The following is a 17946-nucleotide window of genomic DNA, read 5'->3' as shown; positions in this document are numbered from 1 at the left end:
CAATCATTGTAATTCACAATGGCTGAATCAATTGAACAAAGGTGATCACGTGCAATTGCTGTCTGTATCGTCAGGAAGGTATTCAGTAATTATCGTAATATGCTCCCGTTCTTGCGCGAATCAAAGTTGTGTATGTTATATTTTCGCTGTTGTATATCAAATATAGTCAGTTTTAAAGGGCGGCAGTCGTCGTGCCGCGTCCTGTTCGATATGGGACTCATAGCGACGTATACAACGCGTGTAAAATTTGAACACGCGCTGCGCGACGACCACCGCGCTTTAACATTATTAAGTGTCCACGCAATAATTTATATTCATACGACACATAATACCTCACTGATTTGTCATTTACGTTAGATAAGCAAAATCGGGTCGTGTTTTTCGTTTTGTGAAAAAAATGGTTCGTTTTCACAAAACTGAAAAAATAAGTTCCTACGGTACTTTGCCACTGTAGGTTAACGTATGGTTCAGTAATCTGCAAAGATTATCTTCATGATTATAACACTTCTTATATCGGAAATTAGTTTATGTCATGGTATTTTAGTCATTTCGGAAACATTTGGTGTCCTTAAATATGTTGTTTTTAGATATTAGAATTGTATCCACACAGAAAAGCTATGGTTTTTCCCATAGACTTGTGTAACATAAACATGCGACCACCTCGTTCAGTGATTCATACGACAAAACCTCGACAATTACTAAGAGATACTACTCTTGAGTAGTAAGTAGGAGATCCTCAGCAGGACAACCTCCAGAGATGACATCATACTGGTTAATGGTTTATTTAAATTTAGAGGGCGGGGTTTATGTCAGAGAAATAGATCATGTTTTCGCTGAGAGTGGAAATGAAGGGAGAATTAGTTGAAGTTTGCGCTGGTTGGAGGGTAGCCTCGGTCATCGTTCTGTCCATAGAAGACATTACATTGCTATTCCCGAAAAATAATAAGATGTTTGACAATGGTGAATTGGTTGCTAGTACATATAATTTATGACCCTCGCAGTGGACAACGGTAGGTCAAAGGTCAAGCTAGTGAACACGTTAATTGACATAATACCGAAGTCCGTGTGCTGGGTTGAGTGATCTAACACGCCAACGTTGTGACACCGTTCTCCAGAATGTTACTACGACTGATTGTATTTGTGGTGTTGGCAGTGGTTGCCACGCGTCTTTGTAAACTTGCGTGAGTATTTATAGTTGTGGTTGTTGTGTGCCATGCTGCCGTGTCCTCATTTTACAGATCACTGACATCGAATAGTAATAAAATGGCCAGGTAGAATGGCGAGCGTTAGGTGGAGGGTTTATATCGACGTTCGCATGAGTCGTGCAAAGTTGTCAAAGAGGCAGTCTCATGACACGGTCTTCTATAAATGTTCGTATTGCAATTTAATTAATGACCAATATAGCAGACGTAGCTACAGATAAATATTCCATAACTTTGCACGACGTGTAATTTAGACCAGACAAACATGTAGACGTATACTATTCAGCCCGTGACACTAAATGTGGCTCTCACAAACACAGTCTGTTGGCATGTGTATCGCTGTACACGTAAGTAAAGCAAGGCGTTTAGCCACGATTTTGTAGTGGCAAGTCGTGCCATTTTGGGGCACGAACTGGTGGGCTCCCGCACTGTTCACCACTAGTTCACGTATAGTTCACCACTAGTTCACGTATAGTTCACAACAAGCTCACGAATAGTTCACACTGAATGGAAAAGCAACTTTCATTATGCAAATAAGAATTAGCGAAGCTGTCCCCTGTCAATCACCGTTTATCGAAAAAAACAACTTAAAAAGATCTATTGAACGGCTAAGTTTGAGACGTACATTTTGGATTTCAACATTCCCATGCTGTATCCTTGGAAGGAAAAGATGTATAATAATAAGTTTATTACAAGGATACCTCAAAGTATGCACTCAGACAGTACGCCGTCGCTCCGACCTCCGCTGCGCGTCGGTCGATACACCCGCTGCACTGTCTTCGTGCATACTTTGAGGTATCCTCGTAATAACCTCATATTATTGTTGTATAGACGACCATGGTTTTGTGGTCGGTCGATTCAAGTATGTCTTGGTTACCGAGTACGGAACGATGGTAGGACCCGCATTTCGCCAGTAGTATTGCCCTTCTGAGTAGTTTTCGCCTCAACAGTTAGTTGGTAAATAAATGATTAAATAAACGAACGAACGAATGAATGAATGAATGGGTAGATAGTTAAGTAACTTAATATTTCATGCCAGAAATATTTTTGTTCATTCTCAGGTACATCTTGGGGTATCATAAGGCAATATATAACCAGTATCCAGGTCCCTGTAGAGTTGTGCCTAATGTTGGTAAGTACGCCACACATAAATTATTGATATAAAATATTCCTTGACATAGTACTATTAGACTACGGTCAGGTGGCGTACACATGTAATCTAATAAAGTCTATAAATTTACCGATATTTATTATATATTATACTATGAGGTTATTGCGAGGATACCTCGAAGTATGCACGAAGACAGTACAGCGGGCTGGGGCATTATAGACTCAGCAATTTCAGTGATTTTCCTTGGACCCACATATCCCATGGTGGGATGGTCGGGTTTACAATGACTGGTACACAAGCAAGTTAATCGAAAATAAATTGTTTAGTTCCTAATATTCGAGGACTGCTCATTTTCTAGGTGTTTTCTATGTAAACTGTTGTGAAAACCCGTGTCGTATCCCGTCGGGCATACATATGTGAAGAACAAAATTTCACTCTGTTTATAATTTCATAACACTAAAACAAACATTCACATACTAACTTCTTGTTTTGTAGATAAAGGTTCAGAAGACATAACAGTAACCTCTGATGGTTTGGCATTTATTTCCTCGGTAAGACGTTAATCTGTATTTTGCAGACAATGCACAGTGCCGTAATCTATCTGAGTAAACATAATTGGTTTTAATTCTGGTCTTACGTCAACGGCTGAGTGTACATTGCCTCAAATCATGTTTCAGTCGGACTGTGACGTATTCAATGCTATATTCGAATGATGAACAAATACCAAAAATAGGATAATTTTTAGACATTATACACATTCGCGAAATTAAACCACACCATCGTACATAGACTAAATAGCCAATTGTTAATAATGTGGTTAACTTCACACACATGTTCATTTTTGTAGGGAGTGACGTCACCGCGATATATACATAATCCGCGACATTCACCCCAATTAGTCAAAGGTCGAATCTTTCTATTTGACTTTAATAACCCGGATGAAAATGCTACGGAAATTTCACTGGTGGGAAATTTTGGCAGGGATTCGTTCTATCCTCACGGGATAAGTCTCTACGAAGACCCCAAAACAGGTACTGTTTACTTTTGTTAATAGAGTACATTGTTTATTCTTGATCCGGCCGTAGGTTGCGCTTCCACTGTGTCTTTTGCGTGTGTCTTTAATAGTTTGTTTGTTTCTGAGTTGCAATATTAAACAAATTCACAGAGATTCTGTTGTTGCATAAGTTCATTTATTATTAGGATGACTACTCGTTAGGAAAGTGGGGGACTAATAATTAACAGTTATGGGTTAGTTGGTTATAACATGTCAAACAACTAATTGAATGTGGCTGTAATGTGCCTCAAAGGGGAATTTCGGGGATTACTCGCTTCTGCAGTGTAGGGATACCATAAGACCTTATAACTGAACACTGAAGTCATTCACACACCCATGTAGTCAGACACAGTCAGTTTCTGGAGTTGCTACATTGATGAAAACGAATTCTCTTACAGAGATGTGCGTTGGACTACAGATCGTTCAATCCATTCCATATTACCACCCCATATTTCGTTTACAGTCCTATCTCCCACTGCTACACTCCAACCGAAATAGTGTACTTATTTAATTAGTATCCCACATCTCCATAACCAGTAATGTGACGTTATAAAACAAGTCAAAAGTAATAGTACAACGCCACTTATTATTGAATATTATTAAATTCCAAATAATGTTTTTGTTTTTTTTCAATGAAGGTGAGCGACGACTGTTTGTAGTGAATCACCTCCCAAATAATACAGATACGGTTGAACTATTTCGGTTTGACGGAAAAACAAGAACACTTCATCATATTAAAACTTTCAAAGGAGAATCTATGTACAGGTAACAAACAAAACAGTTCTGTTCATGTATATAAGAACACGATTACACGTTACGACTTTGTTCACATAACCACCAAGCGTTGTTGATGAACACATCAAATTAGTTGACATAATGAATATTAGATAATTTATTAGATATTTCATTCATATTTCAACTCATATTTCTCTCTAGCCTGAATGACGTGTTGGCCATTGGACCCGAGTCTTTCTACTTTAGCAACGATTGTTATTTCATAAAGCCATTACCCAGAAAGTTTGAAATGTATTCCGGCCTCACCATGGGATCAATTGGTTTATACGATGTCGTCGACACTATAATAGTTTCTGGGATAAACTCACCTAATGGAATTAACATGTCACCAGATGGAAAGTGAGTATATTCATTTGGGGGATGTTGATTCCAAGATTATCTTTTCTTATTAAAACCGTGATTTTTCTTTTTAATATTGTATTTTATTTCAAGAATTTTACGACTCATTTAGTGCTAATGACTAATGACTCGGTCTTGGCTTTTGGTAATGCGAGTAAGTTTGGACTTGTAAGTTTGTTACAGTTAATACCTGTGATGTTATTGTATACATAATATGTTCATATATATTATTCACCATTGCCACATTAAATTTCACTTCTGTTTTGGCACTTTAAGCTCGAATGTTGGGCGTTTAAAGTTGCCCGAATCGGGCAAAGTCTTACTAAACTTCGCTATCGTTGCGGAGAAAGTGGTGAAATAAATCGTTTTGACCGGGAACATACATAGAATCTGTCTTGCTATAACTACCAGCGATACTTTCCATCAATTCTGCATTTTAAAAATTAAGATTGGTCCGAAAAATATCAGAATTGGTCGAAATATATAATTTTAAGAACTGAATTTGACATTTAGATAGCATTTTATGATGAAGGCAGACAAAATCGTATCACAAAATTTTAATGTCAAAATGGCAATCTGTCTGCGCGACAAATATTAGATTTCAACATTTATGAAAAAATAACAAATTTGGTAAATTTCTGCCCACTTTTCAGTCAATATGACATTCAAAACGAAATTAAACGTGCCTAATTATATAGCTGTTAATATAACTAGAACTAATTACAAATAAGTCTCGTAGATAATCTTTATAAAGTCACAAATTTTGACCAATTTTGTTATTTTTATGTAGAAAATAGTTTCTTCTTTCATTTAAAAAATATTAAATGTGATGAGCCTTTGGCAGATTTAGCCAAAATTTAATTTCGATTTTCAAATAACCAAAGAGAAGTGAAATTCATTTTTGCAATGAGGAATGTTCTGTTTTATAGTTGTTAACTAATAGATAGAATCAAATAAAACATTTCATACCAACTTTGTATACATTACAAATTTGGTGAATTTTCACTATTTTTAAACCTAAAACGCTATAAATACTTGATCTAGATCAACTCCTGTCGTATAAAGTACTTTACTGTGATACGCACAGAGGCTTGCTTCAAACAATAATTGCTTCTCAAAGTGTGTGGCTGGCCGACTAATATTTAACCTTAAGGACTTTTGCCGATAGATGTTGTTGTTATCCATAGTTGTGAAGTAGTACAAATATTAAATGCTCTCAAACAACATGTGTACTATAAATGTATATTATCAATATTCGTACGAGTATGTTTACATTTTGTTAAATTAAAATACATTTGTGCTATGTAGATTTGTGTACTTGGCTTCGCCATTGCAACAAGCAATATTTGTTTACGAGCGCGACCAGAGGACTAATTCTTTGCTACAGAAGAAGGTAAGTCGCCTTTCCATATATACTATGATGAAAATAAGCTCATACTCCACAAGATAGCTACAACAGCTTAAGTTCCCTTTCTTTTAATCAATCCATTAAAACTTTAAAAGATAATAAACCATACTAATACTTATAAGAATGTATTGTTTAACAAGGAATATGTGCTCCTTTGCTGGCCGATTTATTTTGTAATTCGTTTAAAGCTGGATGTTTAAGGAAACAAAAAGTACATAGAAGCCAAAGCTTTTAAATATCGTATTCAAATATATCGATGATATAATTTTATCAATAATCCAAAATTTTGTGATTATATCCCAATAATATATCTAGTCGAACCTGAGATTAAGGAGACAACTTGATCTGCTTATAAATCTTATTCAGATCAGTGTCCCAGTGACTCTAAAGACAGCTTTCTATCGGACTATAGGACAAAAAAGATGATTTTAATTTTACTATTCATTTGATTTTAATATCATCAATCTTTGCAGCAGTGTCCTACTCTCTAATACCTAGTTGGTAAACGTTTGGCAACTTATTCGTCATGTCGAGCAGACGTTTAAAGAGGCATTGAACCATGTGATGTGATGTACTTCTCAGTTGTTTTATTCTTGTGTGTTGTTTTGTCGATTGTCAGCATATAATTATGTTTTAATTATTATGTTCTGGGTAAAATGTTGTACCTTTCTGATTTGAGTATCAATAAACTAAGTCATGACTATAACAACTGATATAGTCCTCTCACAGAAAATGTAGCAAACGTGCTGCGCAAAATTCATTATCGTCGCGGAGAAAGTGGTGAAATAAATCGTTTTGTGCGGAAACGTACATAAAATCTGTATTGCTATAACTTATAATACCAACGATACTTCCCATTTATTTTGGATTTTAAGAATTAAGATTGGTCCGAAAAATATCAGAATTGGTCGAAATATATAATTTTAAGCACTGAATTTGACATTTATGATCGTATCGCAAAATGTTAATGTCAAAATGACAACCTATCTGCGCAAAAAATATTATATTTTAAGTTGGGTAGATTTGCCACATAATTCCTGTACCCTTAATAACACGTCTCATTAAAATACTGGTATCCCATTCATGTTATTGTGTTGTTAAATACAGCACTTTTAAGTATTATAACAAGACATTGTAATAGCTCGCTCACTACACGATACATCAAACGTTGTTCTGGGGTATGCGGCGTGACATAACGCTGAGCCTGTCTGCTTACAGTGAAGAGGCACAATATCTAGTTGTGAGTTCACACTCGTGTGTTATTTTCTTATATGTGCATGTAATTTCGATGGTATGTATTTCACAATTGACTAATCACTTTTCACTGCGCGATTATGCGTTCCGAGCAAAACGCGAGATCTCACAGTGAGCGGAAAACCGTCTCTTGCAGGTGATTGATGTATACACTGGTGTTGACAATATAGAGGTTGATGCTAAGACAGGGAACCTCTGGTTAGGATGTCATCCGTGTTTACATATGGTACACCCACATTTTGACGATGTCACAAAACTATCTGGTTCTCACGTATGTATTTTAGCCTAATGACCTCAAGTAACATATATCACCTGTCAAACAAGGACAGCTGCCTTGTTATGTCTACTATTGTATAACTAGTGCTGCTATACTGTGGGGGTGTGGCTGGGAGCGCATGGCGGTGGAACAGTGTTATTTGAGGAATTACCTTAAAATGACATTTATAAAATATTTTAAGTTAATATTCTTACAATATTTAATAACTATGACAACTTTTATACTATTAATGTATTGTGTATGAAAGCAAATCCACTTAGCATTAATATGTGAATTCATTGCATTCACTACATGCAGGTCTTGCAGATTGAGATGGGTTCACCCGAAACGCCGTACGAGAATATCAGCATTCGACAAGTCTTCATGGATGATGGCAAACTTATCAGCGCTTCGACCGCAGCACGATATTATGAGAAGAAACTGTTAATAGGCGGTGTGAGAGACTCATTGGTATACTGCGAAATAACAGCATTTTAATTGAGTGCGTGCACTAATAAAAACCACAGTCTGACTGGGCGACATTGTAATTAAGGGGGTTACTAACATGCGATTCAACATATATAACGTGATTGCAATTACATTAAGTGTTTTAAATTAGAAAATCAGAAACCCTCGAATGTGAAGTCCTCCGAATATTATATTCAATTTACTAATAAATATTATTTCACGTTTTATGCTGTTTTTATTTGATGCAAATGAATTGCTTTGTTTGTTATACAATTGTTCAATGCGGTCGTATTTGTATGTTGTAATTACGTACGAGAAGTAATGTATGTGCATAACCCTTTCATATGATCAATCATTAAAATTCAAAATGGCTAAACCATTGGTGTCGTATCGCCAGGCGAATCAAAATTGTGCGTTATATTTTCGTTGTTTTATGTCAAATTCAGTTTTAACACCATTAAATATCTACGCAATATTTCATATACTTAAGACACAACTCATTGATTTATAATTGACCACATGATTAACTAAGTCGTGTCTTCTTTTTCGTTTTGTGAAGAAAATGACGAATTTTCACATAATCAGTGGTGATAATCTTGATACACAATTCCTGTGGGAACGTGTGTTGGTGGCATTGTTTGGCATATGCGCTGTTGTCGGATTGTAGATAGAACCAGTATTGACCAGGGTGAACTCATTATAATTGATCGGCTCAGTACTAAGACATGCTAATCTATTCTACTCTTGAGTAGCAAGTAAGCGAAACATTTTAAAATTAGATTTCCACAAGTCCATAGATCAATTAGTATGACAACGTTCAGAGATGACATCGTAATATTATTGGTTGACTTGATCATTTGTGTAACTAGTACGCGTAAATTGATTGGTGGGCTTGTTCCACATGCTGACCTTGTGGCCTAGTACGGTACTTTTGTTACAAAATGTATCTCTAGAAACCACGATTGCAATCATCGGTGCAAAAGTGTAAATCGTAAAACTGCCTGTTTACAAATAATCGATACACACACCTATTTGATTAAGTATGACGATGCATCCAGATTGGAAGAAACATTTGCGTGTTTTGAAAACTCGCTACCTCAATACATGTTGTGGTACATGCCAACTACGACCACATAGCAAATTATTTGTTTTATTTAACGTTAAACCACTGCCATACATCAGTATATAAATCGAGCGATCAGTGAAGTGATATGTTTAGGTGTCATCTTATATTTGCGGAATAAATATGACGCCATTAATACATTGAATCCATATTCTGTAAAATTAATAATTGCATTAAGTATTTTTTATTTCACAATAAGCCATCTTGTCTACTACAGTTCCTATTAACATTTTATTATTATAGAAACTCGCTACACTGGATCCGCTCACGAGAGTACCATCATCCATAAGAACTTGCTGTATGTCGACGTCACTATATGGGGCGTCTGACGAGTCGAAGTGAACTTTCAACACCTGGAAAATTAGATATGAACACTAGCTTTAAGTTACGTTTTCCTTATGAATTGTTTGTCGTTTTGTATTCATGGACTTTAAATATTTAATTTATCAAATTTTCATAATTGATCATAACATTTGGCATTAAATTAATATATATTTTTTATCATTAATTATTTTTTTATTCACATATTTTATCACTAAATTAATATGTTTTAATATTATGCTAAATAATTAAATTAAATTGGAGGGATCTTGTGTTAACCTTATGTTTCGGTGGGAGCAACAATAATTAAGAAGAATTAAATGAAATTTACTGTTACTCTAAATGTGTGACAAATCATAATAACGAATAACGATGTACCTATACATATAAATACTGTGGGGGTAAACTAAGATCGTGAAACATACTGTATTCTAAGTTGTGTGGCGTTAGTGAGTCATCCGTGTGGATTTGTAACCAGTTACCCGATAATCACTGATATGGTAACATTGTTTGTTTCACTTCTCGGACATTGTTTAGAAACCATGATTTTGCATCATAACTTCATTATCTTTCGAAATATTTGCAAATTGTAGTGGTTGTACAATTTTTAGCATCCATGTATTGTACTAATTTGCATAAGTAACAGAATTTAAGTTTCTGGAAAAGCGCATGAACAAATGTTAGAAGTGTATTTGCTGAGTGTATTTTGACGTGTTTCATGTGTCATAAATTAATTATCCGGGGGGGGGGGTCAATATGGAAAACAACACATGCATGTGTGTGTGGATTTAAAAAACTGAATGGTCCCAAGTGAACGATGTAAATCCTTTAAAATAAGATTCAAATTAATTAACACCGGGAAATCCAACAATATGAATGCAACAAATATAACTTACATGAGAACCAACACGCTTTGTGAGATTTGCCATATATTCTGGCAGGAGAGCAGGAATCGGATGGCACCCAAGCCACAAGTCTCCCGATTCTCGGTCTACCTCTATGTTGTCTACACCGGTATGTACATTTATACGCTGCAGAAACAATCAGTCTTTATTTAAAATAAATTATGTGGCCACGAGTTATTTGAATTCCAACTAATCATCAACGAATTTGACAAACGGAAAATACGACCCAATATAACCCCAGCTTCATGGCGTTGCATCAGAAGGGCGATATTTACATTTTATGGTTGGCTTATAGCAAATACTACTGTGTGGTGTAAGTATTTGTAAAAACCTCGAAATTGCTACACAAACAAAGAATAATAATCTGTTAAAGGTGCTAAGTATGGAATAATTAGGGGACAAAAAAACAAACCTGCGTAGAAATCGGAAGAATTGGTCATTTGATTATCGGAGACGCATTTATTACAGACAATGCGTTGCGCAAATTTCACCCAAAAATTCCGCATTGTGCTCTCGCAATCGCGGACCTTACATTTTTACAAGGTTTGCCATTTTTGTGGTCACGTGGTAATTACGTATGGAATAATTAGGGGACAAAAAAACAAACCTGCGTAGAAATCGGAAAAATTGGTCTTTTGATTATCGGAGACGCATTTATTACAGACAATGCCTTGCGCAAATTTCACCCAGAAATTCCGCATTATGCTCTCGCAATCACGGACCTTACATTTTTACAAGGTTTGCCATTTTTGTGGTCACGTGTTAATTACATAAACATTGACTCTCCAGTTTGTGCGAACGTGTCCCTCTATACTTAGGCTTTTGAAATATATACGCTAAATTACGGTTTTGAATGAGACAATAGACAGAGAATGCTTTAATCAAAAACGTCACTAAACCCTTCTCGCTACCTTAAATTTGACAACTGAATATACTTCGATCATGAGCTATCCCTATCATAAGGATTTATTTTTCAAATTATGCGATTCACTGGTCAATGTGTCCGTGATACTGGATTTGAAGCCACGAGTTCATGCTTGCCTGGCATGTGGAGTGTATTGTATATATACAGTATAAACAATATCAAATGTCGATATTTTCACTGGAACTAAGAACAATATTCACGCAAGATAATAGTTTTAAAATGTTGTTACGGAATGAGACAAATCTGTCAGATGTCCAGTCAAGAAGCCTACATATCAGCAATCGGGCAGGTGGGTTTTAAGAAGTCGAAAATAGAATTATCTACCTAAATTAAGAAAATGTTATTGTACTTATCATCAAATAAACAGGTTTATATCCGTGTACAACAAAAGGCACCTACATACATACTCTTTTAAAGTCGTTTGGCACCATTTCTTCAATATTAAGGATGTAAAAAGTTGGATTCTCACCTGCACCTCATTTAAATAGTTATCTGACTTCCTTTCAAACACTGTTATGTATTGATGTCGAGATGACGCCACGTACAGATACCTTCAGATAACAAAGTGATAAAGTGTCATTACACTGCCGAGTACAGAACTGCCACCTAGAATTTCGAGTATCGAAAATCGAGACGTCCACTCGTCACGAGTAATTTCGGGTCAAATTGGTGTCGCTGGTATGCATTTTTATTGATTTACGTTGTTAATTATATGACGCTGGGCTGAAGATTAAACATATTTCACTTCGCCGTATAATAATTTGGTATTGGTCCTTTTACTATATCCCTGTGTATATTATGCACTTAGACACAATTAGTTATATATTGGACAAATGTGACAAAGGCGTTATACGTCATATAATTAGTTTAATTAACTTCTTTCGGAAGTTCGACTTTATTTTGTTCTGCATGAATTCGCAATACTATATAATGCGCCATAATCTGCAAATTATTGACACACAAATATTGTTTTTTGTTTTCATAATTCAACGAAATATTTAAGATGTTTGACTTCAATTACACAAGTGGGACAAGTTGTACGCATGGGTAAATGAGGTTTTTAAGTACGTGTGCAACATAACAACAAAGGTAGGAATTAGGTCGCAAAACTACAATCTGGATAGATATAGTTATACGAACATAAACGTGGACGTCGTGGTTGCTGTTCTGGTAATTTGCGAACAATATATTGCGCCCATTTCAAAGAGATTCAAAAATGCGAAATGTATAATTTGAGGAACACATTTCCCAAAACTAACATTTCTATTCGTATATATAAGTATCTAACACTGGATATATGGATTCGTATATGTGCCTTCTTATGGTTACAATATCGTATGATAATATCGTAGTTATTTGTATGAAATATACATACAAACGTACCTTCCATCCGGGGATGTGTTTATACCATTCGGAGCTTGGTACCCGGATGCAACTATTCTATCTTTTCCACGAGGTTCATAAAATCCAATGTTCCCCAATTCAAGGTTTAAAATTATCTCATACTTTCTTCCGAATGGTGTAATTGAGTATCTATCGTTTGTATAATAGCATGATTCTGGTCCCACTGCCAGCACATCGTTAACACTGAAAAAAGAAACCGATTGAGGAGAGTTAAATGGCATCCAGGGGCAATCCATTGTTAGTAGTTGATAGAAACTGGGCTCCACTTCTCATCAGTATCACAACCTTCGAGTCAACCCATAACGTTGTTAGCTAATGATGCGAGACGATCGCGAAATATAGATCATTGAACACATCCTTACATTACCTGTACATTGTTTTTCCAGTGATGGTTTTCAGGTGACTCAACGACTTCTCCTTTTCATTGAAGCGAAATATTATAACTGCGTCTGTGTTATTCTCGAAGTGGTTGACAACAAATAGACGGATTTCATCTGGGAAGTGGAAATCAAATAAAACTGGATTAACATAACGCTTTACGTTGACGTAAGAAAACAACTGATGTGAACACGTTATCCTAAGGTAAAGGGTTTTAAAGTTTAAACCCTTTTGAAGAGGATATAATTTTACTGTAATTCTTCCTGACTTTGGATTTAAATTGTCAATATTGCGTTGTTTCAAATACATACGTGAATATATCCGATGTGAAACCATTTGGATTTAAATCGTCATTACTAACTTATTTAATTTACTTATTTAACTTTAAAAAAACTTTCACGCATGACATGGATTTAAATCGTTTTAAATTTATACGTTTTACAGTTTCGCTAATATATCCAAGAATTCGACAATATTTAGTAACATGTCCTATGCGCTTCAATCTGTATCATATACTCACGGTGTAATATTGGATTTACTTTCCGGTAAACTAGTCGGTGGAGGACGTTGCCTTCGGTAATGTCAGGCTAAAAATGTCTGGTGAATAAATCCTAATGTAGATGACTGTAATTACACAAGTGGAGACATAATATATTGTATGAGGCTGTGTCATACTAACAATCACGTGTATGCATTAGAAACATGTTAGCGACACACACGTACCCGTGTCTTCGTGTAGACTTATTCCATGCGGATAGAAGTTATCTCTATCAAAATTCCCAATTAGATGTAGCTCTTGGATACGTTCATTGGGATGATTGAAATCAAATAGGAATATTTTTCCTGGTGTTGGATGTAGAGCAACTGTCGGATCAAATATATATCTGTACGGGTACAGCCCCTGTAAACGCGTGACAAGACAAGATTATAGTACAAAATGAATCAATATAAAGATATCATACTTACTAGATTTATGCAATGTATTGAGTGTCCGAGTTCAAGGGAAGTACATATAAGATATTTTGACACAATAGACGCGTCTAATCGATAATGTAAAAGTGTAACCCCTTCAGCACATGAAATGGTGACTGGCTACGTCATGCACATACCGATGAGATAAACGCCAGACCATGTGACGTCACTGTAATGTCTTCCGATCCTCTATCTGCATATCAAAATACAAACGACAAATTATGGAACGGCGCTGTGTGACAGGATTATTTGTGTGGGCAAATAATCTAGCCTGACAAGGTCGCGTGCGTTGCGCCCTCCGCGGAGCTCAAAACTCATTGCAAGAAGGCGTGAATTTTGCGAATTCGCAGTGTTGATCTTTCCGACGAGACGTACACTATTCTGTCTAATGCCGTTCGTCCGGCGAGGGCGTCATTCACGCCTACTTCACAGGTGATGCAGATGAACAGAAGACATGTGTTGTACATTTGAGTGTGTTGGGTGCATGCGCAGTAGAACCCAGACCAGTTCACATTCTCATCGAGTGATGATTCAGTTTGTCAGAACCAGTCAATTGTAACTTCACAGTATATGCATAATTGAGGTATGTTATAAACTCACCTATTCCTGGAACAATCCGACAAGGACCCGGATGTTGATTGTAAATTACTAAGTGGAAGCCTAGTAAGTATCTGAACAAAAAAAAAAACAGTGCGTATCAGAGTAAGTGGGGTTATGATTCGTGACTGGGTTATATCTAAAATAAGTCAGAAATGCCAGGCTATGCAAACAAATCAATCACAAGAAACGAATACGTAAGTAATAAACACGTAGTGTAGTTTATTACGTCAATACAGTACATCCATTAATATACCGGAGAATTTACTATAAAGTAATACATAAACAAGTACGTTAAAAGGCGATGGTCGTCGCGCCGCGTCCTGTTCGATATGGGACTCATAGCGACATATACAACGCGTGTAAAATACATTGTTTATTTACATGAACTTCGAACACGCGCAGCGCGACGACCACCACGCTTTAAACACAACAACGCGGTAAAGACTGGCTAAAATAAATGCGCGTTCTATTTATAGGCTCGGTAGGATACTGAACCCAAGACGGGAATGTCCCTAATTGGCCCAAAGTTAACATTATAGAGCTTGGTAATAAAGTGGTGTTTTCTATCACGTTCACACTTATGTCAACAACATGTCTATTTATAGACGTGGTCTGAAGCAAAAATTTGTACCTATATCAAACTGTGATAATACAATAAATGTCATCGAATGATAACGATCAAAATGCTTAACACGACAGAGTACACACTTTTGTAATTATTCATACACAATTTATAAAGAGAAGATATTTGTCTCATGATTTATGAATACAAATCAAAATGAACTGTAAACAAAATACATCTGTTTGCTTTTTTTATAATAAAAAAGTGTCTAATAACATTTTCTAATACAAACTATCAGAATATTACTAATAATATCTAATAGAAACTCCCATTAGACAGAGGCGTTCTGTCCACCATCCCTCGCACCGAAGACTCGGCCTTACTGGCCCTTACTAGGGGGACCGGGCATGATCCCCGGAAAAAATTGAAATCTAGACCCTCTGAAACTCAATTTCCTGCATTTTGAGGGGCAGATTTTGCTGACACAAAAGGTTTTAGCTTGATTTTTGAGGGGCGACGCCCCCGCCCTGGTGCCACCGCTACTGTTAGAAGCGTCTTCGTCACCTACGGTAGTTATTCTCCGATAAAATCTAATGATTTATAAGAATTAGTTTAAAAGAAATTATTTTAGCGATATCACGTGACTGAAAAAATTTAAAATAATGTAATTTTTATTTAAAAAAATAAAAAAACGTAAATCCGTAGACATGGGCAAGGTATAAAATGTAATCAGCTATTTTATTCGTCCGTAATTTGTACACAGATATTATTTTTTGTAAGCGCATAAAGCATTTTCAAATTAAATGTCGTAATTTGTACGCAATTTCTAATTTTGATTGTTAAACTCAAATTATCAAACATATTATAAAAATGTAATTAGGAATTTGCTTTTATATGTGAAGTGTAAAAACTATTTTTTACTGTAAATGGAATTTTCATTTAATTTTCTGTAAACACGTAAAATGCCGTTTGTATTCCTGTAACCTGTACCAGCCCCCCCCCCCCCCCATACTAGTACAAATGTCTGACCTTCTTGTCACAACTGAAGATTACATTTGTAAGTTTAAGGTAGCGAAACTATTATTTGTGTTGAAAATTACGATTTTCACATTTATTTATTAATTGATGAAATGCACTATGAACTTTCATGTGATAAAGTCAACATAACATAGAATGTCATGTAAGTTGGTTAAAATGTAGATTTTCTGAAGGGAAGCAAGGCAGCCTCAGTAGTGTTTTCCAAAATCAATAATACAGGTTTAATCTGTGTGCCTATAAGTTTCAAAGATAAACTCAAGACAAAGCAATGTTAGGATGTGTTATCAGTAGCTATCTGACACACAATGAGTGTTTCCAAAAATTTGAGTGGTTTGTCTCCGCCCCTGTTTGTTTCACAGATTAGTCATTTGCATATGAATGTGTCAGACACAATGTCACACAGCCACTGAAAAAAATCATTGATTTTAGTGTTTTCATCTGCCGTTTTATCGAACTATAGCTATCCCATTCCTTTAATTTTTTGGGTTTCCAATAGCCTTACACATTTGGATGCCCCTACACATGTTAAAACAGACCTTGATGGGAAAACAAATTGATTGTGCCGATAAACAAGCTTGAAAATCTTTGCTGTTACTTCATGGACGTTTTCTATGAGTATGAGTTTATGTTTTTCAAAATACAAGGTCTTTAACAAAAAATAACGTATACTTATTGTTGTCGGATTAACACCAAATTTTCACAGCTTTAAGGTGACAGTGAGAGGAACTTGAATGTGTCCAGACAAACTATTTCATCGATTATTTACCAACGAGTTGTGGTTTGAGTTGGGAGCAATGCGACTAAAACAGTAATTGAAATTCAGCACACTATTTTTTAAAACGCGTTGCTTGCATAAAACTGACCAGACACATTCAATTTACCAGACTATTGAACAACTAGGAAAAGTGAAAAAAATACTTCTTATCGCCAGCATAAATGCGTAATTATTTTTTTTACAGAAAAAGTAATTTTTCACCTTTGATTAAGTAACGGGTCATAGAATGCAGATATGGGCATGGCAAACACACCTTTGCAAAGCTTGAAGTCTGGCGATTCTAAAAATATATACTTTCCTGGGTCTATTTGTAGTCATTTGGTCACAATTAGAAGATGAAAACAAGTAAGCAAATAATAGTCCCGCTACCTTAAGTGTTATGTGGTCATATGTATATATTTTAATTTGGAAAATGTGTGTACTACGTAATTTCACGGTCTTCCATAGACGTACGTGATTTGGAATGGGGCACTGCCATTTACCGCTAATGTTCTTTATCCCAACAGTCACGTATAAGTCGCCGAGCACCTGTGGCGTGAAGCGGTTTCACGTGTATCATGCGATGTAATGCCGAGTACAGTACACATTTCAAAGGTCGAGCTGGCATGCATAATTGTTCTCATTATACTCACGCGAGATTGAAATATCTGGCCAGAAATGTAGTGAGAAATGCCAACGCTATGATAGATATCATATGTCCAATCATGGTTTCACCGCGGCGGTTCTTACAATTCAATAAACTATATAGTTGTCGGACCCGCCGAAGATTGTTGCCTCTGTCCGTTGGAATGACATGAATCTAATTTGCACCTTTCCTTAGTGGCCTTTGACACCGGAACAACTGACAATCGATGCTCCCACGTGACTATTGTGTGCCCCGTGATTGTGTGCTTTATACGTTATCTTATCCACGTGTTATCATTGCAATTCAATCTAAAAAAACATCTTTTCGATCCAAAGTTATGTGGGGGAACCAGAATTGTAATTACATATTACAGCGTATGACATGGTGGAAGTGTGTACAAATCATTTGCAATCTGAGCAGTAACTGGGTTG

The 17946-nt window shown here is 36.0% G+C and overlaps 2 protein-coding genes across 2 annotated transcripts; one reads left to right on the top strand and one right to left on the bottom strand.

Moving 5' to 3' along the window:
* Nucleotides 1-1053: 1053 nt before the first annotated feature.
* LOC102806806 (serum paraoxonase/arylesterase 1-like) lies at nucleotides 1054-8263 on the top strand. The gene is made up of 9 exons (XM_085492517.1): nucleotides 1054-1181; nucleotides 2264-2334; nucleotides 2809-2864; nucleotides 3161-3344; nucleotides 4006-4132; nucleotides 4304-4501; nucleotides 5810-5894; nucleotides 7300-7434; nucleotides 7738-8263. Exons 1-9 carry the CDS (start codon nucleotides 1117-1119, stop codon nucleotides 7915-7917), a joined length of 1101 nt encoding a protein of 366 aa, XP_085348643.1. The 5' UTR covers nucleotides 1054-1116; the 3' UTR covers nucleotides 7918-8263.
* Nucleotides 8264-9023: 760 nt separating this feature from the next.
* On the bottom strand, nucleotides 9024-17702 carry LOC102806936 (serum paraoxonase/arylesterase 1-like). Its single transcript, XM_085491826.1, has 9 exons — nucleotides 17523-17702; nucleotides 14516-14586; nucleotides 14053-14108; nucleotides 13661-13844; nucleotides 12933-13059; nucleotides 12545-12748; nucleotides 11631-11712; nucleotides 10228-10362; nucleotides 9024-9363 (listed from the first exon to the last, which is right to left on the bottom strand). The coding sequence occupies exons 1-9, from the start codon at nucleotides 17594-17596 to the stop codon at nucleotides 9184-9186; spliced, it is 1113 nt and encodes a 370-aa protein (XP_085347952.1). The 5' UTR covers nucleotides 17597-17702; the 3' UTR covers nucleotides 9024-9183.
* Nucleotides 17703-17946: the final 244 nt, after the last annotated feature.

Source organism: Saccoglossus kowalevskii, chromosome 17 (genome assembly GCF_978046115.1).
Source record: "Saccoglossus kowalevskii chromosome 17, keSacKowa6.1, whole genome shotgun sequence".
Taxonomy (NCBI): domain Eukaryota; kingdom Metazoa; phylum Hemichordata; class Enteropneusta; family Harrimaniidae; genus Saccoglossus; species Saccoglossus kowalevskii.
Note: the sequence above shows the minus strand (reverse complement) of the source record. Positions and strands in the feature narration are given on the sequence as shown.

Coding starts and splice junctions, on each gene's coding strand:
- LOC102806806 (XM_085492517.1), top strand. CDS start 1,117: ATGTTACTACGACTGATTGTATTTGTGGTGTTGGCAGTGGTTGCCACG. Junction 4,133..4,303: donor AAAGGAGAATCTATGTACAG/GTAACAAACAAA, acceptor ATTTCTCTCTAG/CCTGAATGACGTGTTGGCCA. Junction 7,435..7,737: donor CAAAACTATCTGGTTCTCAC/GTATGTATTTTA, acceptor CACTACATGCAG/GTCTTGCAGATTGAGATGGG.
- LOC102806936 (XM_085491826.1), bottom strand. CDS start 17,596: ATGATTGGACATATGATATCTATCATAGCGTTGGCATTTCTCACTACA. Junction 11,713..12,544: donor AACACATCCCCGGATGGAAG/GTACGTTTGTAT, acceptor TGTTATCTGAAG/GTATCTGTACGTGGCGTCAT. Junction 10,363..11,630: donor ACTATTTAAATGAGGTGCAG/GTGAGAATCCAA, acceptor TTGTTTCTGCAG/CGTATAAATGTACATACCGG.